Genomic DNA, 27,092 nt, shown 5'->3' with positions numbered 1-27,092 from the left:
TGCGCAGTGACGTCATAGCCAGAGAAGATGGCGGCTGTGCTGAAGGCGGAAGGTAAAGGAGCTTTAAACAGATTGTTTTACCTCCGAACTCTGTGCTGCTCTCGACTAGCTCGCTCTGTTTTATACGGTATATCTGGAAAGGAGCCACCGCTGGCTGGCTCGGTGTAGCGTGCTGTGACCGGCAGGTGAAGCCCTGCAGCTGGGCTCCGGGACTGCTTTAATCACCGCGGAGGCGAGCCTGTTACCAGCAGCTAGCCGAGCTCCGCCGGTGGAGTTAGACGGCTAGCAGAGCAGCTAACACCCAAACATCCGCACTCGCATCTGAGTTCCCCTCCGAGTGTAGATCATGAGGGCTTGAATAAATGCAGCACTGCGTTAAAACCTGTTGTTGTCTGGGTAACTGTGCTAATTGTTAACGCAAAGGCGTGAAACGTTAGCTTTGACCAGCCAGCTGCAGCTGAGCTCCCGCGGGCGGGGTGCTGTGCTCTGCGAGGCGGCCATAGCACCCATGAGAATCCGGGGTCTGAGCCCGGCCTGTGGAGACCGAGCCTGTGTGGGAGGAGGATGGATCCTCTACACAAGAGGCTCAGCGTCATCTGTTATCTGTGAACCTGCCTCAGTGAGCGTCTTGATGATTAGAGCTAAATCAGATATCGATCAAGTGACAGCTGGCATGTTTTCTGTGTGTGTGTGTGTGTGTGTGTGTGTGTGTGTGTGTGTGTGTGTGTGTGTGTGTGAGACAGCAGGTGATGTTTGGGTTTTATTCACGAATTAATCAAAGAAGTCATTCTGTGGGTTAATCATCACACACTCACACCGTGAAGCTGTTGTTATGTAACTAAACACACACAAACACACTCCTATCCCAACACACACCCACTTTACACGCTCTCCATGTAAAGTGGGTGCAAATTCAGCTGTTGCTAGGCAACAGGGAGCTATTGAAGAAGTGCGTGGCTGTTTGTGTGGAGCTGGTCAGTTGAGATATCAGATGTGTGTGTTTGCAGCTCTTGTTTGTCATTGATCACACTGATGACCTGTTCTGTGTGTGTGTAGCGGGGCAGTGCAGGCCGCCTTGCCTTGTGTGAGACTCATCCTGCATGGACTCGTCACCATGAGCAACAAGGAGATGGTTTCCCCGGAGACAGGTCAGTCCCATCCACCTGCACACAGACAGTGACTGCATGGTGTCGCGTTTGTGTGTCCATCAGATCAATGAGTTCTTCTTTAACGGATTTCTGATTTCCTGCCAGGCCTCACGAGCTGCTGTGTTTGGTGCTGTGTGTCTTACTGTCGGTGTAGCTGGTTGTGTCTTTCATTGTGAGTCAGAGGATCAATATGTCACTTCTTCTTGCAGTTGAAGTGTTTTAGCTCTTTCTGTCTTCTCGTGTATTTGTTTGTGACTGTTTGTCCAGCTGGACCGCCTCTTAAACTTTGCTGTCCTTCTTTTATTATTTATGCTGTTTCTTTGTTATTGTGTCTGTTTTCGCTTTGATATTTGTTGTTATTTATCTTTTTTTTTATATAAAACTATTAAATAAATGTAAGATAACGTGTGTTTATTCTTATTTATTTAACCGGTTTTGTATTATTAGGGTTTTTGGTTCTATCTCGGGTATATTATTACTGAACTGTATATTTTAATATTACTGGACCTAGTTTTATTTCAAATAAACGAATTTTATTTTATTACTGATATTTTATTACTATTATTGTTAGTAGTAGTTATAAATTATGCTATATTACTTTTACTTCTACCCCTTTCCTTCAAATCTGTTCTAAAAAGGTTTATTTTTATTGAAGTGAAAAAATGAAAAAATAATTATAAAAAACAAATATTTCAAGTTTAACATTTTTTTATTTATATTATTAATATAAGTTGGATACTTTTTTAAGCTTGTTGTCCACATTAGCTCTTTAGATATTGTTTAAATTTCATTTTCGTGTTGTATTACTTTCATTTTGTTTTTATATATTTACTGTTTAGTTTACTTGATCATTTTAACTTTATGTAAAAAAAATTGTTAAAAAAATTAAATCATGATTAAACAAAATCATTTCATAGCGTTTATTCATGTTTTAATTCATTTTAAAATGTTTAGATATTATACAATTTGTAATAATTATTATTATATGTATATTAATATGTAGTTTTTTTTAATAATAATAACAAACATCTAGCCGTTCTCTTCAGAGCAACGGCTAGATGTTTGTTTTGGGTTTTTTCAACTAGCTGAAAGAAAAAACGTCATTAGTCGGTTAAAAGATTTATTTTTGTTTAATTAATGTTAGTGTTGCTAGTGTTAGCAACACCAACACTAGCAGTGTTAGTGTTGCTATGACGATGTAATGGCGCCCCCTGTGACCTTTGCTCTCTGATGGAAAGCTGTAAATAAGGGAGGTGGACAGTAAGAAGCCGTTTTGTTGGTGTTCTGTGGTTTTTCTGCTCTGTTCGCGTATGAAATGACTCAGTGAAAGGCTGATCGCAGGTCCTGTACTACAGGACGGTATGAAAACAAGAGTGCAGACATATTAATCTGATGAAATCAAAGGATGAACCTGCTGGAGGGCAGATGTTAGGAAGCTCCTCTGAGGGAACATTAGAGACGCTTTGGTTGCCGAGGCGTCTGCAGCTGTTTAATTTTACCTGTTTTAAGTCTTTACCAAAGTTTGACTGCAGCTCACAGCGGTACATCGTGTAGGATTTCATCGTGTGTAATCTGTTTCAGCTACCAGTGACATGGAGATGCTTCAGTCAGATAACGCCCTGCAGACTCACTGTGGTCTGATGATGCTTGCTGCTGTAGAGCTCTGTTGTGTCAGCTGTGTCTCAGTAAACCAAACAGAAGAAGTCAGTGCTGCTCTGACTCAGTGACCTCATCCACTAAACTCTGTTTCAGTGTTTCTGAATGCTTTCCTACTTTTAGACTCAGTGACAGTCTGACTTTTTCCTCTCGATGAAATGAATGAGCTCCTGGGTGCTTCGGTAACATATATCGGAACAAGTGTCCCAGTTTCCTGCAGTACATCAGAGATATAGTGGGTCCCCATGTATCTTTACTGGTGGAGGAGGGGTGGGGTTTGTGAGATCTTCAAGCTCGGCTCCTCTGTTAGACCTGAGAGTTTGAGGGTCAAGATTAGCAAAATAATAAAGTACAAAAGAAAAAGAAAGAAAGATGGAGGCAGGCTGGAAAAACGGTTAAGTCTCTAATTGAACTTGTTTATATTGTAAAGCCAGTGATGGTGCATGAAGCCCCTGACAGGACATTTTCATACCTTTAACTCGTTGAACTTTGGCACGCAGTCATCCACACGGACCCCCGCGCCCAGCTACACCTGAGTTCGGCGGCTTTTTGCTGCTCGCTGTGGTCAAACTGAGGTTGCACACGTTGCCAACTCAGACGCGTCTATTTTTAGTCTCAGTTGTGAGTGAAACGCTGGCTCTGCCCAGCTGCGATTGGTGGAACGTGTCCACTGTCTGACACTTTGTTTGTCTGTTCATCAGTCCTGGGTCATTTTGTCCTTCATGTCATATCCTGTAAAAACCTCTAAAAAAGTGTTTGTTTGTTTTTACCTAAAATGTGACTGTTTTCCGCCGTCTTTGCTGAGATCCTGAGATATTCAGAGATTAATGTTCAGGATTCGGGCCTTTGATCGGTGCTTCTTCCACATCGCATCATCTACCTCCACCTCTTCCTATCCCAGCATGCTCCTCTGTTACACCAACGCTCTGCATGTCCTCCTTCATCCTTGAACCTCCTCTGAGCTCTTCCTCTGTTCCTCCTGCCTGGCAGCTCCACCTTCATCCTCCACTCTCCTCTGCACATGCTCAGACCTTCTCAGCCTCTCTGACTGAGCTGTCCCTGTGATGGACTCATTTCTAATCGTGTCCTCTCTCACTGAGGGTGATGATGATGAGAATTTGAGGTGTTTGTCCGCATCAGAACCAGCAGAACCACTAACTGTGTGTGTGTGTGTGTGTGTGTGTGTGTGTGTGTGTGTGTGTGCAGAGAACAAAGGACAGAGGAAGGTGTTTCTTCCCAACAAGCTGCTCGAGTGTCTCCCTCGCTCGTCCAGCCTGCCTAATGAGCGGCTCAGGTGGAACACTAACGAGGTGAGTTCTCGTGTGATTCTCGTTTCCTGTTTGACGCAACCGGTGGAGGCAGGAAGTGACATCACACGGAGGATATTATCATTATCACTGTTTAGAACAACAGACCGAGGTAGGATCAGAGAAGCAGGTTAAGAATGAAAGCAGAGTTTCAAACGTTAAAGGTAAGCTGTTCTATTACCCACGTTCGTGTCCTCCATCACTGCTGTTATCATCACTTTTAAGTGAGGACTTTCGGGGCAGGCTCAGAGGTGCGATCCCTTTAAAACTGGTGTTTACTTGCGACTTTCCCCGCAACCCTCCCTGCCCCAGAAAGACAGTCAGAGAGCCCTTGGGCCTCCACCCACTGTGAGCATAGGTGACTGCATCAGGTCGGACATGCACGTCAATACAATGGTAACAATAGCAGAGGGGCCGTTCTTTAAATGTGAGGCAGAAACCGTCAGTTTGAGGAACTAAAACCTGCACAGGCCTCGCTGCTCTGAGTGTTTCTGCTCTGATAAATATGAAACAGAAACTCAAGAAGTCCCGTTATTTATTCAGTCTGCACACGCCACACTGTCTAAACCTGATGAGCCCGTTACAGTTGACAGTTCCCGCCGTCACCATCTGTGGGGTTTTCTGAGTTTGAAAGGAAGATTTGGCGTCAGCGTCACAGATGTGGCTGATTGTTTTATTTTACATAATTATAACTCGGATATTCTGGTCGTTCTAACTAACAACTAACTGCTGCTCAGTCCGATGTTTTACTGGGACATTGAAAGCCTCCTGAAGTTTTCGGGGTCACTAAACGATATGACAGAAAACGTTTTCTTGAGCGTCAGCAGAAAACGTTTCATCCTGTATGTCGACTGTAACGCTGTTTTTACGAGCAGTTCACTCTGAGCTCTACGTGTGATTTGAAATCATGTAAATCGTCTTTGTTTCTGCAGGAAATCGCTTCCTACCTGATATCCTTCGACAGACATGACGAGTGGCTCTCCTGCACCCTCAAAACCAGGTACAGACCCAGAGCACACCTGTCATACACAAACAGCTGAGGGCCTCTCTCCTGTTGGATTTTATTGATTGATTGATCGGTTTGTGTGTCAGGCCGAAGAACGGCAGCATCATCCTGTACAACAGGAAGAAGGTGAAGTACAGAAAGGATGGATACTGCTGGAAGAAAAGGAAGGATGGAAAGACGACGAGAGAAGACCACATGAAGCTGAAGGTCCAGGGCATGGAGGTCTGCAGCACGTGCACACACACACCTGAGCACAGCTGCTCCCCCTGCAGGACGCACAGTGTCACAGCACAGCAGAAGGAATACTGTTTGTGAGATTATTGTGGGAGGAAATAAGATGCATTTGCTGCCCTGAACATTATCTCTATGAATAAAGACGAAGCTCGTGTCCACATCCTGTTTTAGATCAGTCAGTTAGTCCAGGCTGCAGCAGCGACACAGCGTCTGCTCTTATTTTGAAAGGATCGTGCTGTTCTATTAGCGAGTGTTGAGGCTGACCCCTGCTAAACTGTGCTGGTCTCTGGGTTTCAGTGCCTGTATGGTTGCTACGTCCATTCCTCCATCGTGCCAACATTCCACAGACGATGCTACTGGCTGCTGCAGGTCAGAATAAACACCCCGTCACACACACATTAACACACACCACGCTGCCACTGGTTTGCAGCCAGTTTTCCAAGTGGTGTTGATTCAGCGCTTACAAGGAACCATATAGAAAGAAGTTGTCCTCAGCTTGTTTACGGGTTCCTTTTATTTACTGCAGTGTGTGAGCGACTGCAGGCTTAAACATCATTAAGATTAAGCAACACTGAGATTAAATGTTGGTGTTTCCACTGACAAAGTTCAGAGCTTGACTTTACTCCTGAAGTATGAAGTTGAGTTCCCTAGTTTATTGATAGATGCAGTTTATTCTTTGAGTTTAGTTCCCAAATTTATTTACTGTTTTTAATTTAAAAGTAAAGTTTAGGATTTAGTCTCAGACTGGTTCACCAGTTATGGTACTGAGTTTAGCTCAGAGTTTAGTTCCATGTTTTTCCATCGTTTTCAAATTTTAGTCTCTCCTGGGGTTTAGTTCCTTACTCAGAGTTTAGTTCCCAATCTGTAATTTAGTTACAAAGTTTAATCTAGTATTAGTTCCAACCTGTTACCAAACTTGTTTCGTTCCAAATTTAGTTGTAAAATTTAGTTCCCAGTGATTTAGTTCTTACCTTAAGACCATGGTTTGTAGTTCCCAAACTGAACTTTTGGTTCCCAAGTGGTTACAGCTTGTTTTCCAGTTAGTTAGAAAGTTTAGTTCCCAAACTACACCTTTAGTTCCAGCGTTTAGTCCCAGACTTATTTCCATGTTTCATGTCTAAGTTTAGTTACCTGGGATTTGGCTCCTGACTTCAGACCAGAGTTTAGTTCCCGAGTTTAGTTGTTGTATTTAGTTCCTGGTGTTAGTTTCCAAGTTTATTTACCAGTGTTTGATCCTAGATTTATTATTTGTTTTATTATTTATTACTTGAATTCCTGAGTTTAGTCGCCAGTTTAGTTATGAGGCTGCAGGTAAGCACGAGCAGAGTGAGAGGGTCCCTAAAACTGCGTATCAGAACTAAGACATCAACTGCAGGCGTGTACGCACTTGCAGCCTCAGTTAGCAGTACTTTCCCATGCAGACACGTGCACATACATGCAGACACGTGCACATACATGCAGACACAAAATAATAGAAAACGTAAACCTAAAATAGTATTAATCAGTGTGTTTCTGTGCGACAGAACCCAGACATCGTGCTGGTCCACTACCTGAACGTGCCATCCCTGGAGGATTCTGGGAAATGCAGTCCACTGCTTTGCGCGGTGGCCGACCGCCATGACAGCGTGCGCTGGAGCCGAGACGACCTGCTGAGCCAGCTGAGGCCCATGTGTATGCACGAACACCTAACTGCATGTGTTTGCCACACTGTGTGGATGCAGAGTGTGTATGTTTTGTAGTACTAATGTGTAGTTTTACTGCGTTTCAGTCCACAGTATGAAGTGTTCAGTTGGTGCGGGAGATTTCAGTATTGAGGAGTTGGTTCAGCAAATCCTGGACCGACAAAGAACCAAACCACAGCCGCGCACACACACCTGCCTGTGTAACACTGCCCAGGGTGAGCCCTGAACACCTTCACTGTGACATCGCTATGACATCACAGAGTGAAACTAACCGCCCAGCCCTGTTTATCTCTGAGCACAGTGTCATCCGGAGTGAACATTCCCCACCGATGTAACAGCACCAAGCATCGCATCATCTCCCCGAAACTCCCGCCCTCTTCCTGTAGGCCATCCGCCTCGCCGGTGTCCTCTGAGCTGGGGGAGGTGGGGAGAGGAGGAGCGGGAGGAGAAGCCAAACTGCCTCACCTTCAGGCTCAGACCAGCCCGGTCTCATCTCCCTGCCCCTCGTCCACGTAAGTCATCCGCACAGGAAAAAGGGAAGTTATCGGTCGAACTGTGAACGTTCCTGCTCGAGTCCTTTTGGTTTGGTGGTTCGTTTTAAGCGAGATAGCCCAAAAACTACTAAACTGAATTTCACGAGCAAAGAAAAAGCCATAAAGCACTTCAATTAAAATAGTTAAAAAATGGGCTTTGTTGGAGGATCTGTAATTCTCGTTATTGTCCTTTTGAACTGTTTGATCCTGAGAGAAAAGCGTTTTATTTTAAAGCAGCTCTGCCTCAGATTCACACTGACTCTGCAGAGAACACATATGGACTCACTGATTGTGAAATTCATGAACAATTTGTGCCAGAAAGTTGTCAGAGGGTATTGATCATGAGCTCGTTTCCTGATTGATCGATTAGTCCTGTTTGTTTCCCACAGCTCCTCCTCCTCCCCGCCTCAATCCCACCGAGCTGCTGTCACCATGAGTAACAACGGTAACGGTTTCTACGGAGACCGCCATGGCAACCTGACGACGGTGGCACTGCCACAGAACGCAGTCATTGTCATGGCGACTGCTGCCATAACAGGAGAGGGAGGAGGGGGCGGCGTGGCGAGAGCGGAGGAGGCGGGTTTGCGGAGGAGCCTGTCATTCACCGGCTCTGGGCAGTTGCTGCTTTCCCCGGCCCTCCCTCCCCCAGGCATCAAGCCCACCTCCCCTTCCCCTCCAACTTCCTCCTCCTCACCTGCCCCCCCTTCCCTCCCCCCGCCTCCTGTGCAGGCACCAGGCGTGACCACCCTCTCACTCACTCTTCTGCCCTCCCCGGTTATTGGAGGCCTTCTCTTAACCCCGTCTTCCTCCAACACATCCACCTCCCTCTGCTCCCCACCACCTCCTGCTGCCGCTGTCTCCCCACCCTCTCCCCCCTCCTCCCCCTCACCCCCGCCGCCGCCTCCCCCATCCCTTCCCCCTGCCTTTGATCCTGACTCGTTCCTCAACTCCCCCAAACAAGGCCAGACGTACGGCGGCCCTGTTCCTCCTCCCTCCTCCTCGTCCACCCCCACCTCTGTCATGTGCACCACCTCCTCCCCCTTCTCTCCCCCCTCCCTCGCTCTCTCCCTGTCCCCCACCTCCACCCCTCCATCCTCTGTTTCCCCTCCTTCCTCACTGTCCTCCCTCTCATCTTCCTGTGAAGTGGACAGGAGAGACTCAGTCCTCCCTCTTTCTGCCTCTCCTTCCTCCTCCTCCTCCTCTTCTCCCCAAGTTCAGTCTACAATGCCCCCCTCCCTCTCCCTATCACTGTCTCCCACGTCCACTGTGGCCCCGCCCCTGCTGCCACTCTGCTTGGAGCTCGGAGCTCTGGGGGAGTCTGAGGCAGTGAGGGAGGATGCAGAAGAAGAGGTGAAGGACAGGAGGGGGGAAGATGATGATGATGAAGGAAGTGCTCCTCCCTCTAAACTCGCTCTCCTGCAGGTGAGGATGTGCTCGATCTATTTCTTTTTAAAAAGTGTCTTTTAGTGGGGGACTATTTCCTGTAGCAGAAGCTTGTGACCCTCCTCCTACATCAACACCCTTTTTATTTCTCTGCCTTCCAGACAAACCATGCCTCCTCCAGCTTGGCACCACGGCAACAGACCATTAGCAGTTCTGCCTCCCTGCTCCTGGTGTGTCAGAGTGCGGCGACCCAGGCCTGCCAGCCGGCCAATCAGACTTACCGACAGGCTGGCGAGCATCAGCATCCGTTAAACCCCGGGCAACACTCCAATCACCTGTGTATACCTGAGGCCCCAACCCCCGCTCAGACATCCCGTCAGCCCTTGTTGCTGCAGCAGCAGTCTTCAATATTTGCCAACAGTGACGCTAACATGGACTCCACACCTGCTGCTGTTGCCATGGATACTGCTATCCAGGTGAAAGAGGAGAGCAGGCGGGGTTCCGACTCTGAGGACACCTGCATGAACACTCAGCTGGAGGAGGAGGCGGAGCCCTGCGAGCGGGGAGGGGAGGAGCTTGACATCTCCTTTGACAGTCAGTTTCCTGACCTCATCTCTGACCTCATGACAGAGGAGGCCAATCCTGTTGCGGCTCATTGCGCTGCCGTCTCCGCCGTGCCAAGCCCTGCCGTGTTTCCGGCAGGAGTCCGCTACGTCGTTCCTCCCCAGCCCTCCCCTTCCTCCTCCTTTCTCCCTTTTCCTCACCCGCTGCCCGCCTCCTCCACACGCCTCGCTTCCATCACAGACTTCTCCCCGGAGTGGTCGTACCCCGAGGTAATCAGTCGCCAATAAATCCGCTTCACAGTCGAGCAATCAGTCAATAGAAAATCAGTCAGAACGTTTACAGTGAAGGAAGTGGAGTCCAGTGATCGGGACATTGATCAGACGAGTCAGTGATTGATGCTCTGAGCTTCTTTCACAGGCAGGGTGGAGTTCAGCTGCTCGTCCACAAGAGGGCAGCAGAGTCCAGCAGCTGATTCAGACCAGTCTCTACCTTCACTGTCGTCATTGTTATTATTTATCGTCAGTGAGGTTTTATTGATTTAACTGGGTAAAAGTCAGAAGATTGAACCTGACGTCCATAAAACGACATGATGCATCGATGCAGCCGACTGGGATTGGCCTGTTCACTATGGTCAGACCCTCCTGCTGCTTCTTGTGGTGTTGGACATTTGTACAGGCCACGTCGTACATTTATCACAGAAGTACAAATCGCACATCATAAGCCGCCCCCAGAGAGCGAGCTCAGGAATTCAAGGCTCCCTCGTGGCATGATGATTTCTTTGTGTTCTTACTCGTCTCTCAATTGAAAAATGTTTTTTGTTTCGTTCTTTCTAACTGAGGGAAAGCTGGCACAACATGACCAATTTAAGACGACACAGCTACAAGATGCAGTGACCCAGAGTCTCCATTTCAAATTGGGTAGAAAGGGAGGACTTCAAACTATAGATTTTAAATTGTGTCGATAGGCCGCGTAAAACCAGTTACGATTAAAAAATGGCGACGGAAAGCGGGCGAGTGGAAGAAAGAGAGAGAGTGAGTTTTCATATTCGAGACATTAGTGACGTTTAGTGTTTGGAGGCTGTAGTTAGTGTGTTGTGTTTTGTGTGTCAGTTATACTGCTGAATGTCACATTTGCTCCACAAAAGCCACCAAAGGCAGATTCCAGTGGAAACGCTTCTACTTGGATTTAACATTTTTTTGTCTGAATTTAGATCAATTGTGATACTATAGTGTGTAAAAATGAAAAAATAACTCCAATTTCAGATATTTGAGGTTGTGCTGAAAATAGTGATACCAGACAAGGCAAGATAAATAGTTTTTAAAGGTGAAATATAGAGGTAAAATCAAAAGTAGTCAAAAACGGCCAGTTATACCCTGGACCCAGAGGCTTAATTAAATATTTCTAAGAGGGAGACTCAAGAGAAATGTGATGAATTGAAGGGGGACAGTACGGTGGGTTTGGTGGTGCGAGGAGCTCAGATGATTATGTCCCGACAGGTGTATTTTGCTCATAGTGAAAGGTAAGGTCTCTCAGAAAAATTATGCATAGATAATTGTAATAAAATATTAATTTTTAATATTTTTTTCATCGATGTTGTGTGTGTGGTTTTTTTTTTCTAAATGCAAACTCTCTATGGGTTGCAAAAAACCCTGTATGTGATGGAGGGAACACAACTTTCAATTTATCCAAGATTCGACGTGACAAAAAAGATGGAAATTTTTGCAGGATGTAATCAAACAGATTGTCGTCGCCCTGCTGAGTTGGTGATGTGAGCACCCAAGTTTGTGAACGCGATAATTCAACAACGAAGTGATGTAGGATTTTGAAATCGTACCACGGGTGCTTCTACTAACAGGGGTAGCAAACTTTTAACATCCTCATCTTTAATAACGAACTTCTTCTTGTGTACTTTGATCAGTAAACGCGTCGATTGTTCTGTCTTTGGAGACGAAGTGTTGCGCAGAGTCAAATGTCAGGCAAGAGGTTGAAAAACTTATTGTCAGAATTACAGATGTGTCATCCTCACGTCACACAGTATAAAAGGATAAACTAACTGTGTGTTATTAAATACATAATAAATATTTTGTATTTAAATACATGTATGTAAAGGTGTTAAAGTGATGACTCATCAGTCATCGTCGTGTCCTCTGCAGGGCGGAGTAAAGGTGCTGATAACAGGGCCGTGGAGCGAGCCGTCGGGTCGGTATTCATGCGTGTTCGATCAGAGCACCGTCCCCGCCTCGCTGATCCAGCCAGGGGTGCTGCGCTGCTACTGTCCTGGTACACACAGATTTTCCTCTTCCAGCCTGACTATGCTGATTGAAATGGCGCGTGTGACCTGACAGACTCTCCCATCTCCTGTCTTTCAGCCCATGAGGCCGGCCTGGTCTGTCTGCAGGTCCTGGAGTCTGGAGGTTCGGTTTCGTCTTCGGTCCTGTTCGAGTACAGAGCGAGGAACGCCAGCTCTCTGCCCAGCTCTCAGCTCGACTGGCTCTCACTAGACGGTCAGATTTCCCTCTCTATGTCGCCACCTACACATGGCAAATAATTAACGTGGAAGTGGGCTGAAAGAGAATTTAGAGATCCTGATATTTCAGATTTTGTACTGCCAAAAAACAAAAAACAGATGATGCTTGATATGTTTGAATCTCAGGCATTACATGACAACCCCAACACAAGGCAGTCTGTATCAGTGAAATCAACCAATCAAAACCAAGCCTACAAAACATCGAAAAGTCAGTTCAGTCAAGTAAACTCTACCACACAAGCGGTTCAGAGGTCAGATACACTTCTTCAAAGCTCACTCCAACCTCAGAACCAAACTTTCACTCAGTTTAGGATGTTCCAAAATCCCAGTTTGTTCTTATGATCGTGAAGAACAGCCACAAACCCACAGAAACCAACACAGAAGGACAAAAAGCAAACAGAAGTCAAGTATCTGGAAGTATTCTGGAAGATTATCCACCAGGCGAAGTGTCCCATCAGAGGTTCACCTCCTTAATCTTACTTATGAGGCGAAACCAGCCAAAGTGTTAAAGATGTGAGGACCAACCAGTCTGTGGGCTACAGTATTTTTGTTGTTGGTGGTCCTTATACCGCAATGGAAACTGTTCCAATATATAAAGAGCGTCCAATTTGTTAAGCAATCACATCCTCCCTGCACACATGGTGTCATCACCATTACACTCCCTCCAGTTGGTTCTTTGGAGGACTGTACGGACGTCTGTCTGAATATGTAGTTTGTTCTTGGATGGAAAATGATGTAGTAGAAAAAAACTAGTAGTAGTAGAAGTTTTAAATAAATTGTATCAGCATTTTGGGTTCAGTGCCTCTGTACTGTAGTGGTTTACACATTCGTCTAACGTGTTCCTGAGTTCATGTTTGACTCATGCGGTCAGGAACAAATTGCCTGTTAATCAGAATGTTGATGGTTTGAAAGCATTTAAAGGCCAAAGTGCTGTATGAATGTGAAGTGTAGTTAGAAGGTTTACAGTGGAGCAACTACTGTTCAGTGATCGGGATATTGATCAGACGAGTAGGTGATACTCTGAGCTGCTCTGCTAGAGTCAGTGTGGGCTTCAGCTGCTCGTCCACAAGAGGGCAGCAGAGTCCAACAGCTGATTCAGACCAGTCTCTACCTTCACTTTAGTCATTGTCATTATTTATCATCATACAGTGAACTTTTATTTTAACTTGGTCTTTTTTTCTGTAACTTTGCGTATGGCAAAGATTTTGTTTTATCCGGGTCGCAGAGGCAGCAGCCTAAGCAGAGAAGCCCAGACCTCCCTCTCCCCAGCCACCTCCTCTAGCTTATCCGGGGGAACACCAAGGCGTTCCCAGGCCAGCCGAGAGATATAATCTCACCAGCGTGTCCTGAGTCTGCCCTGGGCCTCCTCCCAGATATTCTAATATTTATTCCTAAATTCATTTACAGTCCTCACATCTGTCTGCTGCTGAAACCTTGTGGCAGTATAGGGATACTTCCTATTAGGAAGTCTTTCATCAGTGACAGTTGCTTATTATAATGATAATAATGGATTGGATTGATATAGCGCTTTTCAAGGCACCCAAAGCGCTTTACAACATCACTATTCATTCACTCTCACATTCATACACTGGTGGAGGCAAGCTACAGTTGTAGCCACAGCTGCCCTGGGGCAGACTGACAGAAGCGAGGCTGCCTTATCGCGCCATCGGCCCCTCTGGCCATCACCAGTAGGCAGTAGGTGAAGTGTCTTGCCCAAGGACACAACGACCAGGACAGAGAGCCCAGGGATTGAACCGGCGACCTTCCGGTTACAGATGCGATTCCCAACCCTCTGAGCCACAGTCGTTTTTGTTTGTATTAATTAACGCTGCACTCACCGCTGTACGCTGGCGTCCACCTCCTAAAGGTATAACTGCATGTTACGTTGATGCAGCTGACTGCAATAGTCTAATTTTTATTGAGCCAGAAGTGACCAGGATGTCAGCTAATACTAGTTGCCTTAAAATCAGATCCATCCTAAATCAGCACTGAGTAACATTTAAATAAAGTCTTTGAATTGCACTCATTGAAATTAGAGCTTAGAATTCTTGGGCAGTACATTTAACCACACAGCAGTCATATTATTTGTCAGATTATTGGATTTAAAAAAAAAAAGGATCCCACAGCACAAGTTCTAGAGGCCCAGTACAGGTTTCCAATTAGCTGATGCGAGGCCTAGCAGACAGCTAGCAGCTACAGCAACCTGTCAGAGATCACGCCCCTAATAATGAATTATCATAACTTTAACACGTGGCATATTTAAAAAAAAAAACACCCTCTGTACATTTGTAGAAGCAAACAAACAAGATGATATAATCTGAATAATAAGCAGAGGATCAGTAATAGAGCCTTGTGGAACTCCATTCTGAGTTTTGTTTTTCTCTGTGATCTGTCGGTTCCTGCATCCAGGAAAACTCAGATTTTTGTTTAAAATACTTCAGGTCAGACATTTAAAGGCTGTTAAATGTGTACTCCTGTTTTTCTGACACAGAGACATGCTGATTTCTGCTGTGAAGTTGGACTTTTTAACACTTACACACTTGGGGGGCCTCTGGTGGACATTAGTGGAACTGCAGCATCTTGTTTTCAGCTCGGTTGGTTGTTGTGGTCAGAGTGAGAGGGCAGCTGTCTGGCCTCAGCTGTCTGTCTGTCGAGGGTTTCCGTCTCACATTCAGGAATGTCACACAGTCAGTGGAGACACTCTATCAGCCTCCCCTCCCCGCCCCTCCCCTTCCCTCTTTGTGGGTTTCCCAGCATGCCTTTCTGCAGTGTTTGGACGTCCTGCCTGCTCTCTCTCTCTCTCTGATCCTCGTACCGCCGCTCAGTCTGCCTCCTCATGGCATGCGTGTCTTTGTGCGTTGCTGCACACATAAGGATCCCGTGTAGACTTGTCCTGTGACATCACAGCGTACCCAGCATGCTCCTCACCTGAAATCAGACGCCCACAGACAGACGATGGACACTCGGCAGCAGGATGGTGCCGGTAGGACCAACCTAAGAGAGTGTGTGTGGGTTTTTTTTTTTTTTTTTAAATGTGATGGTTGTCATGGTTACATGGTTGCCACATAACCACGGCAACCACCCACAGTCATCAGAGAGGTAATTTTCTTTCTGTAAACTTGTATTGATTAGGTGTTTAATAACAGGAACGAACATGAGAGCTGCAGGTGGAAGTAACTGTTAAAAGTTTTAAAACTGAAGCCACATCTCTCACGTTGTGCGACGCGTAACGTGTAATTATTTTTGACCTTAAACCTAGAAAATGTTAACTTTAATGTGCTGTCTGTCATTCTCTGAGGAGAGAATCTGAATCATTGCTTCTTCCTTAAGCATTGATCATCTCATCATTTCTGTTTGGATTTTAAACTCGGCACTGTTTTTTTAGACTTTCAAAGCCGTCACGACGTTCAGGTCCCCGTGGCCGCCGCCCCGGCTGAAGGAGTCCGAATCAGACGTCGTTTTCTTTGAGTTTGTGTCTCTTTGTAGGTGTTTTTGTTCGTTAGCAGACGAAGGTCGATCCAGAGAAACGGGTAAAATAATCACAGCAGCTGTTAGAAAGCAGGGAGTCCCCTGTGTGTAAGAGTGTGTGTGTTTGGGTCAGGTCCAGGTCACAGGCTATATTAGGGACTCTGCTTTTATTTCCTTCACACACACTCGGTGTGCCAGGCGGCTGAGCGATTGAAGTCAGTCAGATAGTTTCCATGTGAGACACTGTGTCTGTGTGTGTGTGTGCGCGTGTGTGAGTGATAAAGAGGTGCTCTTTAAAAAGTTATTTAGGAGCAGCCTCATGGTTAGAGCTGTCAACACACACACAGTTTTCTGAGCTTCAGGACTCCGATGATTGACGGTTTGTCCTTCTGCTGTTGAATCTGCAGCAGTTTACCAGAGATAACCCTCGATACCGGTGCATCATGGGAAGTGTAGGACCCAGGGAGTTTTCTCACTCAGCAGCCCTGTTAGTAGCAACCCTGTGCAGTTTACGCTTCAGGAATAAGTGACGTCTGTTAGTGGAGACGACCTTTCAGAAATAAACCTATAAATATTGTAAAGTTTTGTTTCGCCATGCTAACGCCCTACAAAAAATCACCCCGCAGCGCTGCGTCAGTAACTATAGACGATGGATGACAGGGTTTCACCCTCCGTGTTCTCTTCCTGCAGATAATCAGTTCAGGATGTCCATTCTCGAGCGGCTGGAGCAGATGGAGCGCAGGATGGTGGAGATGGCCCGCGACAACAACCAACAGCAGCAACAACGGCAAAATCAACAGCAGCACGGCAGCCAGCTGGCCACGCCCCCTCCTCCTCCACCAGAGGACCACGAACAGGTGAGACTGCTGTTCTCCATCTGAACACCATTTGAAGTCACTTCATACCAAACTTTCCTGAAAGCGCTGCTTACCTACAATAAGTCACAATTGTGTTGGATTTCTGTCTCCGTGTGTTCACTCCTCTCAAAGCATGTCAACAAATACTCTTTTAAGAAGAGATTAAAATGTCAGTAAAGAGGTTTTGATCTCAGTGGGTGGACTGAGCTCTGAATGTAAACGCCTGCTGATCTTTGTTTACTCACATTCACCGAGAGTTAAGAGGTTCTTAATGAACTTCAGAGCAAAGCCATCCAGTGCTTTACAGTTATTAATAATATCGGTGAAGGGAGCTCTGATGGTGGCGTAGAGAGGAGCACGATAATCATGGCGGGAAAAATTAAATGCACTTGTGACGTTGTGCAAAGCATTAGCAGATGACAATGATCCAATTCTGAGCACATTTTAAACAAAGAGAACCAAGATGAACACTTTAACACAGCTTCTTATGTTTGTTCCATGAACTGAGCTGACTGTAGGTCAGAGCGGACGCCGTGTTTATCATCGCTGAGCTCTTAGAAAGTGTTTAGCACCCAGCGTCTGCTATCACTGACGCAGGTGAGCAAACTGTCGAGGCTGACAGGGGGACATAGAGCTGCAGTGGGCGGTATCACAGCTAAGAGTGGTCTGGCTGGGAGAAATCATATATATATACACTGAACAAAAATATAAACGCAACACTTTTGTTTTTGCTCCCATTCCCCATGGGATGGACGTAGAGACCTAAAATTCATTCCAGATACACAATATAACCATCCCTCCCAAACAGTGGTCACAAATCAGTCCAAATGTGTGGTAGTGGACACATCTGCTATATTGAGATAATCCATCCCACCTCACAGGTGTGCCACATCAGGATGCTGATCTGACATCATGAGTAGTGCACAGGTGTACCTCAGACTGCCCACAACAAAAGGCCACCCTGGAATGTGCAGTTTTTTGCGCTATTGGGGGTCTGGGGACCCAGAACCGGTCAGTATCTGGTGTGACCACCATTTGCCTCATGCAGTGCAACACATCGTCGCATGGAGTCTATCAGATTGTCAATTGTGGCCTGTGGAATGTTGGTCCACTCCACTTCAATGGCTGTGCGAGGTTGTTGGATATTCGTGGGAACTGGTACACGCTGTCGTATACGCCGGTCAAGCACATCCCGAACATGCTCAATGGGTGACATGTCCGGTGAGTATGCTGGCCATGCAAGAACTGGGACATTCTCAGCTGCCATCTGCCCTGAACAATGTGAACCATGATTCATCCGTGAAGCGCACACCTCTCCAACGTGCCAGACGCCATCGAATGTGAGCATTTGCCCACACAAGTCTGCTACGGCGACGAGCTGGAGTCAGGTCAAGACCCCGATGAGGACGACGGGCATGCAGTTGAGCGTCCCTGAGACGGTTTCTGACAGTTTGTGCAGAAATTGTTTGGTTGTGCAAACCAGTTGTTCCAGCAGCTGTCAGGGTGGCTGGTCTCAGACGATCTTGGAGGTGAACCTGCTGGATGTGGAGGTCCTGGGCTGGTGTGGTTACACGAGGTCTGCGGTTGTGAGGCCGGTTGTATGTGCTGCCACATTCTCTGAAACGCCTGTGGAGACGGCTTATGGTTGAGAAATGAACATTCAATGCACGGGCGACAGATCTGGTTGACATTCCTGCTGTCAGCATGCCAATTGCACGCTCCCTCATTGCTTGTGGCATCTGTGGCATTTTGCTGTGAGACAAAACTGCACATTCCAGGGTGGCCTTTTGTTGTGGGCAGTCTGAGGTACACCTGTGCACTACTCATGATGTCAGAAGAGCATCCTGATGTGGCACACCTGTGAGGTGGGATGGATTATCTCAATATAGCAGATGTGCCCACTACCACACATTTGGACTGATTTGTGACCACTGTTTGGGAGGGATGGTTATATTGTGTATCTGGAATGAATTTTAGGTCTCTACGTCCATCCCATGGGGAATGGGAGCAAAAACAAAAGTGTTGCGTTTATATTTTTGTTCAGTGTATATATAGAAAACAAAAGTGGGCCAAGGATAGAGCCCTGAGGAAGCCATGATTAAAATTAACAGCAGAGGAAATGGAGTGCATGTTAATGGATAACTAACAGCGACAATTTTTGTTTATCTAGCACCAAATCACAACAACAGCCACCTTTATAGTGTAAGGTATGGATGATGTCTTTGTAAGAAAGCTGTAAAACTGAACTGTAAGTAACAATTCAGTCTTGTGATGCCCTCTGTTCGTCAAAAAAAATAAAATTAAAAGTCGTTATTTTCACATCTTTCATTTGGTGCCCACACTCAGGTCATTCAAAGTAGCAACCTGGAGCCTGGAGCTAAACAACAACAATCAAAACCACCATGAAGTAACTGAAAAGTTACTTCACAGAGTAAAAGATGACAAATGAAGCTCGATTCTGAGAGCAGTAACAGTTCAGCTGAACTTTTAATTTGAAATTCACTAAGACTGAAACTTGGATGGATCCTCCTCTAAACTCATCAAACTGCAGCAGAGGCCTCGCGGCGAGCGCGTACAGCTGGATCCTGTGAAGAACAAACGGTGTGACCTCTGCTGAACCTCCCTCCGCCCCCTCGCCCTCCCTCTGATGTCATGGGAATTTGGCAGACGCCGCGGTCGAGTTAAAATAGCCTCGCTGTGACAGAGAGACACTTGACCTTAACTGAAACAATCTGCTGTTGTCTTGAGAAAGAAGAGCTGCTCAGGGAGGCCCCGTTAACTCTCTCGTGCCCGGGCTGTTACGCAGCTGTGCACATCTGTCAGTCAGCTGTGCACACACAGATGTTTGTGTGTGTCAACCCTCAGGCGTCAGCATGGTGCCACTTGGATTGAACTCTGCTGGCTTTTTCCACTGATCGAGAAAATTAAAAATCACATTGTCTGAGCAGCTGGACACAGCAACTAATCTACACTGAATTGTGCTAAAGGAGATTCACCAGCAACCTAAACTCCTAACGAGCAACATAAAGCGCAGCTTTAAGCCTTTAACAGGAGCTTTAATGCCTAAAGAGTAACTTAAAGAGCAACTTTCATCCAAAGGGTAACTTTGAAACATTAACAAAACCCTTAATCCTTTAAGCTTTAACAGCAACTCTATCACTTAATGATCAGCTTTTATTCCTAACAGTCACTTTTTTTGCTTAAAAAAGCAACTTTATTCCATGAGGAGCAAATGAAAGAGCAGCTTTAAACCTTTAACAACAACTCAGCTCAAACAGCTGCTTTGAAACTAACTTCAGTCCTTAAAGAGCAAATTAAAGTTAACAGGCTTAAAGTGGATTAAACTGGAACTGGATTAAAGTCATCCTTTAACACTAATCCTTTATTGCTTAAAGAGCACCGTCAGTACTTTCTCGGACTACAGAAACTAAGGGTGGCTTGTGAAGAACAACACTCAACTTCAGCGGCAACTTGAATCCTTCAAAAACAAAATATATTACGCAAATAATATCTGCATAAAGTTAAAGAGCGATGCCTTAAAGATGAAATTCAAGGGCAGCTTCCATACCAAAAGAACAACTTTAAAAGCAACTCTAGCAACTTAAAGGCATTTATTTTTCCTTAAACCTTTCATAGAATGAGTCAGAGTAACTTATCCTCCAGGAGCGTCAGAAAGAGACCCAGTGTTTTAGCTCGATCGCGGCACTTTTGCAGACCTAGAGTCTTTGATTGCTGACCTGAGCGAACGTAATCAATCAGCCTGGAAACGTCACTTTGAATTAAAATAAAAATGTTGCGCGTAAACTGGAGACCGCAGAGTTTATTTACTGCGCGGGTTAGCGTGCGGTTAGCGCGGTGTTAGCATGGTGTTGGTGCTGCAGCTGTCCGAGAGCCTGATGGATGACTGACAGCTGGGTGGATCACAGAGACTCTCTCTCTCTCCCTTTCTGCCTTCAGTCATTTTTAGCCGCGCTTGTCCTCACAGAGAGGGGAGGGGGAGGTGTGCATGCCTGGGTGAGTCGCAGGGAAAACTGGAGGGGAGGGAGGAGGGTATGAATGTAATGTTTCCTACCAGCTGGAGGAGAAGGAGGTGATTTATAAACTATCAGTTATCAAGCTAAAGGAGCTCCCCTGTGATTGGTCTAAAGTGTCACATGACCCTGTGAAGTCAGGTAGCAGGTGAGGTCAGAGCAGGTTAAAAAGGGCAAAGCTGACATTAAGCTGTCTGATCTGTGTGTGTGTGTGTGTGTGTGTGTGTCAGTCCTCTCAGTGGTTCGAAAGGAGGATTGTGGGAGTGTGCGAGCGGATGATGAGGGGCGGTCGGTGGTCAGGGGGAGGAGGAGAGAGGCTTCATCACTCCGTTCGTCACCGTGGCATGACGCTGCTCCACCTGGCTGCTGCACAGGGATACACACACCTGATCCACACACTCATACACTGGAGGTAAACACACACACACATTTTCCTGTTACTGCTGTTGTTTTTGCTTTGTTGACATTGTTGTTGCTGTTCACAGGAATGTAAACAGCGACAGTCTGGACCTGGAACAGGAAGTCGATCCTCTGAATGTCGACCACTTCTCCTGCACGCCGCTGGTAAATATACACACACAAACATCAGTGGCCAACGGGGTCAAAGTTCATTGTTCAATATTTCAAATTTGTACCAAGAAGAGGAACTTCTGCCTTAAAACACCAAGTTTGATCCCTAAAGAGCAGCTTGCATCCTGTTGTGTTACTTGCTGTCGTATTGCTAACTGAGTTGCAACTAAAGGTCAACTTTCATTGTCCAGCAGTAACGCAGTGAGCGCCATATGAGGAATGTAAAAGACAACTTCAACACTAAAAGAGTGACTTTAGTTTTCAACAAATGTTGAAGAGCAATCCTTAATCAATACAGAGTGAATTAAAGCAAATCTATTCACTTTTTGGATAGAGACCATCTTCCATCCTCATAAATGGAAGTGTCAGAGTTGTCATGCCAACATCTGGTTGCTGCTTCCCTCACCTCTGTGTCACGTGTATTCCAGATGTGGGCATGTGCGCTGGGCCATCAGAGGGCGGCAGAGCTCCTCTACAGCTGGAACAGTCTGGCTCTGGGCATCCCTGATTCTCTGGGACGCTTGCCTCTTGCCGTTGCTCGCTCCCGAGGACACACTCGCCTCGCCACGGCGCTGGAGGAGCTGCACATGCAGCGCACGCTCGCTAACGTGGTGTCCAGAGACGTGCACACGCCTCCAGCAGACACGCACACACCACAGCCACCACTGTCCCCTCTCTCCACCAGCCCAGATACAGGTACTGCTTACACATGTTGCCCATCATGTGGCCTGAATCCATCTCTGTGATTGGCTGTAACAGTATGCACTCTTCCCAACAGGTCTGAGCTCCTCCAGCAGTCTCCCCTCCCCCAGTGACCCCTCCTCACCCTCCCCCAGCTCTGCTTACTCCAGTGGCCTCGCCCCCATGGAGACATCGCCCTCTTCCCCTTCGTCTCCTTCCTCCTCTTCCTCACTATCTGTCTCCCCTCCCTCCCCCTCCTCCCTCCCTCTGGAGTCCATGTGGGGGGAGGAGACAAACACCACTTTCAGCACAGGTAGCATTAGCGTTCATTTATTTGTAATTCGCTGACGTACCTGATGAGGTCACTGATCGTCAATTTCGATCTTGCAGGTTTGAACCCTGGTGGTTCCAGAGACTCCCCCCTTCACCTCATGGACTATGAGAGCGTCTCTGCCAGTCACGCTCAGTCATACATGCACACGGCGAGCAGGCGGCGGTCGCACGCCACACTGGAGGAGCAGCTGCTGAGCTACAGTGAGAATGCCGAGAACGAAGGCGAGGAAGAGGCGTATCTGGAGGAGGAGGTGCTGCAGGTACCAAAATATAGTCCCTTAGTTTAGACCACACTCATTTTTTTAAATGTATTTAATGAAAAAAAATTCACTGTTGCTATGGTTACCATCCCCACACAACAGGTTGACATGGCAACGCTAGCAGAGCAAATCATCGAGGCAACCCCAGAGCGAATCAAACAGGAGGATTTCCCCAGGGGGGCGGAGTCACCGCTCCGAGAAAGGTGGGACAACCCGGCCATACAGGACACCTGGCTGGCTACATACCTGGAAACGGTCGACACCCACGCACACTCCCCGCCCAGGTAAGCCCCGCCCCAAAAGATGCCAGAAAATGTAACCATTAGAACCAAACGTTGTCATGAGAAGTGTGCACATGTGCTTGCAGGCGCGTGTGCCCCCCCTCACCACTCAGCGCTTTAGCCCTCCAGAGGCTCCGCCCTCCCTCTTCTGCAGCATGGGCAGAATTCCTCAACGCCTCAGCCAATGGAAAGATGGAGCGAGATTTCGCCTTGCTGACGCTGACAGACGGCGAGCAGAGGGAGCTTTACGAGGCCGCTAGAATCATCCAGAACGCCTTCAGGAGATACAAGGTGCACATGGCGTTATGGGAAGTGAGGGAGCGAGCAATATTAGGGATAAAGGTTTCCTTCTAGTGCAGGGCGAGCCGTAATCCACCTCTAAGTTTAGTCTGTGTGTCCAAGAACACAGTTCAGTCCCGTAATCTAGTCCGATCATTCACTTCCTTCTCCCCCAGCTGAATTTGGTCATCCTAGTCTAATTCTCCAAAGGTTTTTTAACAAGGGCTGAACTGTTAACAAAGCATTTGGACCCATTCAGCACCAAAAATGTCTTTCTGTATTCTCCACTGCTCTTTATCAAATTTGTGTCTGCTAACAAAGAAAGAAATGCCCTCAGTATCTCAAACATCCACCTCATATGTGCAGGATGTCTGCAGTCAGATAAGCATACCAGAGGAAATACATCCTTAAACTTCAGAGGTCACTCTTTCATACCATCCATCTGCTGTCATCTAGGTTTGGTTTGGCAGTTTATTCCCAGGAATCTTAGTATTTTTTCTTTATTTTCAGGGTCGGAGGTTAAAGGAGCAGCAGGACATGGCTGCGGCCGTCATCCAGAGATGCTACCGGAAGTACAAACAGGTGTGTGTGTGCTGAGCTGTTTGAGTTTGTCTCGAGCTTCACTAACACTAAACTAACCTGCCATGTCTCTTTACCATCTCTCTCTCTCTCTTTCTCTGGCTAGCTAACATGGATAGCTCTGAAGGTAATATGGCTGACAGTAGACGTAGTGATGTGTAGTCAGTACATCGCCCTGTGTGTGTGTTGGTGTGTGGCTCACTGTTTAACGACCGCAGTAATGTATCCGTACTACCTCGAGCTCATGATGTCACTTTATTTTAGATCCAGTTTTCATTCGAGCTGGAACAGAGAGGCCCAAACCTGGGAAATTACATAATATTGTTAAAGTAGGGCTTCACTGTGCAGCAATAAAATACTCAAAGATAACAAGTTTATTGTCAAGTGACAAAGAAAAATAAAAATTATCACCTTTGACAGCGTAAAACAGCAAATATGTTCCCTTCTCTTTTAGTGGCAAAAGCAATGTAAGATAGTCCCAGCAAGTTATGTTCATCGAGATATTGAGTTCATAGCGGGATAAACTTTTACTATTACTGTGAAAGCAAAACTGAGATTAAGTTTATGCCCAACATGAACATCTTAAAAAACATTGTTAAACTCTGCTCAGAGGTTAAATGGGCGAAATGGAAAACCAAACGAGTGCTGTCAGCGTTAATCACGTTAAAATGATGTTAACGCCATAACCGCATTAATGCGGCAAATCTCCGTTAGCGAGCTGATGCTTACAGCACTGAGTAAAACAAAAAGAAAGTCAGATTTATAAAGAGTCCTGAACTGAGGTACGGTATTTGAGGTTCACCGGAGTGACGACATCAAACAGAAAACAGATGATGGATCATCTCCCCGTCAGTTTCTCTAAACACTGTTTCTTCTGTACGAACTCTAACACTCCGTTTGCCCCCTCAGTACGCTCTCTATAAGAAGATGACCCAGGCAGCCATCTTGATCCAGTCCAAGTTCAGGTCGTACTATGAGCAGAAGCGTTTCCAGCAGAGCCGGCGGGCCGCCGTCCTCATCCAGCAGTACTACCGCAGCTACAAGGAGTATGAGCGGCTCAAACAGGCACCAAGAGGCACCGCCTCCCACAACTCCAAGATCAAGTAAGACCTTATCACTCCTGAAACAAGCTAATAAACCTGGTCTGATCGCATGGAAACAAGATTCATTTCTGCCCACAAAAATAATGTAGTAATGACAGGTTAAGACGGTGTCTTCTTCCATACTCTTAAGTATAATAGTTTCCTAAAAGGAAAAAAAGTTTTATTCTGATTACAAATTGTTCCCTCAAGAAAACAAGGAAATTTTTATCTTTTCCCACAAGATAAAAATTTGTTCTCTCAACACAATAAACGAGTTTCTCCTTGTTCCTTCTGAATATGAATTTGTTCCTTCAAGAAATACAACTTAGCCCTTAAATAAATCATTCTTTAAAACAGGTTAATAACTTGTTCAGTCAAGATAACTTTTTCCTCCAAAAAGGTAATTTGTTCCCTCAGGATAAAAACTTGAGGGAACAAGCTGCTGTCTTCTTTCTGTCGTCTGCAGAAAAATAATTTGTTTTCCCACAACAAGATCATTTGTCCCATCATGATAATAACTTGCTCCTTTGGGATATTCACCGACGTGTTGAACATCTGGACATATGTTGTTAACTTGTTTCACACAAGAAAATAACTTTCAAAATCTTCTCTAAATATAATCACTTGTTCCCTCAAGTTTTTCTCGAAAAGATCAGTTGCTGTGCTGCCTTCATGTCAACAATGAAGCTTAATGTAAAAGTTCTCTTTAAATAAGCCTCTGCATCGAAACACAGATTTAGTTCCTCATTTTTAAGTAAGTCCCATTTATTAATGTAGCACTTTTTAAGAAGAGAATGTGCTACAAAGTGCTTTACAGGGAACTTAAGTTATGTTGTTTTTGTGTGATGCATTTTTAAGGCCATAAAAGTAAGAGTGAGGATTTTAAACTGATATCTGTAGCTAACCACAAGCCTTGCAGCAAGCCATTGCAACTAACAGTGGAGTGATATGTGAGACTTTGAGTGTGAGTTGAAAGCCTTGCAGTAACCCGTATCCGCTGCCATCAGAAGGTCATTTGTGACTTTAAGGAGAGCTGTTCCTGTGGAGTGTAACTTCCTGAAACCTGACTGAAAGTTATCAAGAATATTATGTGTCTCAAGTGCCTTACTTACTTGTGACTTGTTTTAATATTTCTGTAATGATGGGAAGTTTCAAAATGGGTCTGTAGCTTGTCTGTGGTCTGTAGTTCTTAGCAGAGGTTGAATATCTGCTGTTTAGAGCGCCTGGGTAAAGAGCCGGAGAGCAGAGAATAATTGATCAAAGTGACCACAGAGGGCCCAATTTAAACTTTAAGATAAGGGTTTCGTTTGAGTTAGATAGATCTCTTAAGTTGTGAGGTTTAGAGACACACACTGATGACAGATTTTTTCTTTTCTCGTTGTCATTAAGGGGGTCGTTTCTGACAAAGAAACAGGACCAGGCAGCCCGCAAGATCATGAGGTTTCTGCGGCGCTGCAGACACAGGTAACAGGAGGAATTTTAAAATTATAATGATATTTTTTCTGCCAGCTCGAATTGAGTTTTAAATATATTTTTACAGGATCAAAGAGCTGAAACAGACGAGGGAGCTGGAGAGGAGAGGACTGACCACCTAAACCATTTCAACCTTTTTTCCTCTCCTCCAGCGGGGAGAGGGATGACGGCGGGAACGAGAAAGTTCAGCAGGTTTAGTTTGATGTATACAAAGAGAAAAACCAAACGAGGAAACGACAGATGGAGAGAAGGACAGTGACGGAGAGATGCCTTACCCCACGCCAACTCTATCTATCTACTGATCTATCTATCTATCGATCTATGTCTTCTCTCCTGTTGAATGTAGCTGTCTGTCTGCAGCTTGAAGCGCTCCGTTCGTAAGCAGCTCAGCCTCCGTGGGCTCGCTTCTTTGCCCTGAGCAGTGTCTTGTAGTGAGATTCTGGCGGTCTTTTCTTACTCCTCATCTGACAGGACAATCAGAGCTTTCAGTCTATATTTACAAACTGAAGATGATATCAGGAATTGATCTGATCAGTGAGTTCACTGACAGAAAAAAATGAACTGTTTTTGTAATAAAACAAATCAAGCTTTTTTTTAGTAAAAACAGAAAAAAAACAATCCTCAGATTAATTGCTGAGGATCCCTGTTAATATTGACCGCACTGCATTTGTTTACCTTTATATTTATTTATTGATTATTTTCAGTGCGGTGAATAAAAGCCTTCCTCACACTGCCAGATTGAAATTCATCCTCTATCGGGCGCTTCTTCCAACAGGTCTGCAGTTTGGTTTTTCCTTTCCATAACAATCAGCAGCAGATGAGTCAGAGACGTGAAGTTAAGGAAGAGCGCTTTGGTTTCACAAGGAAGCACACTGAGAAAGCTGCCTCCTGGGAGGCACAGCTCAGGGCACAGTGAGCCCACATCCAAGTGTTGTTCTTTTGTTTTTTGTCCCATAATTCACTGCTGTTTGTCATTTTGGGGTTTTTTTTATATGAGGGATCGAAGGGACGTGTGAATGTTTGATTTCAGCTGCGGCACTTTTGAATGGAGCTCTGCTTCTTTTGAAATGTACATGATTCTATCAAAGCTACTTATAAATATATTTAAACACAGCCACATATAGAAACATATATACATATATATATTCTAGCGTTGGA

General features: G+C 45.7%; 1 protein-coding gene across 2 annotated transcripts; it reads left to right on the top strand.

The window, feature by feature from the left end:
* camta2 (calmodulin binding transcription activator 2) lies at positions 1-27,092 on the top strand. Of its 2 annotated transcripts, XM_085385866.1 has the most exons (26): positions 1-52; positions 1,057-1,148; positions 4,011-4,114; positions 5,044-5,111; positions 5,204-5,339; positions 5,649-5,720; positions 6,875-7,022; positions 7,120-7,248; positions 7,335-7,545; positions 7,956-8,988; positions 9,111-9,782; positions 11,667-11,793; positions 11,883-12,017; positions 16,199-16,365; positions 20,627-20,808; positions 20,882-20,960; positions 21,395-21,662; positions 21,745-21,960; positions 22,038-22,240; positions 22,343-22,524; positions 22,608-22,812; positions 23,311-23,382; positions 23,486-23,506; positions 24,289-24,482; positions 25,851-25,925; positions 26,002-27,092. In XM_085385866.1, exons 2-26 carry the CDS (start codon positions 1,115-1,117, stop codon positions 26,054-26,056), a joined length of 4,788 nt encoding a protein of 1,595 aa, XP_085241992.1. In that variant the 5' UTR covers positions 1-52; positions 1,057-1,114; the 3' UTR covers positions 26,057-27,092. The 2 variants fall into 2 exon arrangements, with proteins under 2 accessions (XP_085241992.1, XP_085242002.1); XM_085385876.1 differs by lacking the exon at positions 23,486-23,506.

Source organism: Rhamphochromis longiceps, linkage group LG3 (assembly GCF_057381845.1).
Source record: "Rhamphochromis longiceps isolate RC_006_pf linkage group LG3, R_longiceps_female_GT1.1, whole genome shotgun sequence".
In the NCBI taxonomy this organism is placed as follows: Eukaryota; Metazoa; Chordata; class Actinopteri; order Cichliformes; family Cichlidae; genus Rhamphochromis; species Rhamphochromis longiceps.
This window is presented reverse-complemented; position numbering and strand designations above follow the sequence as displayed.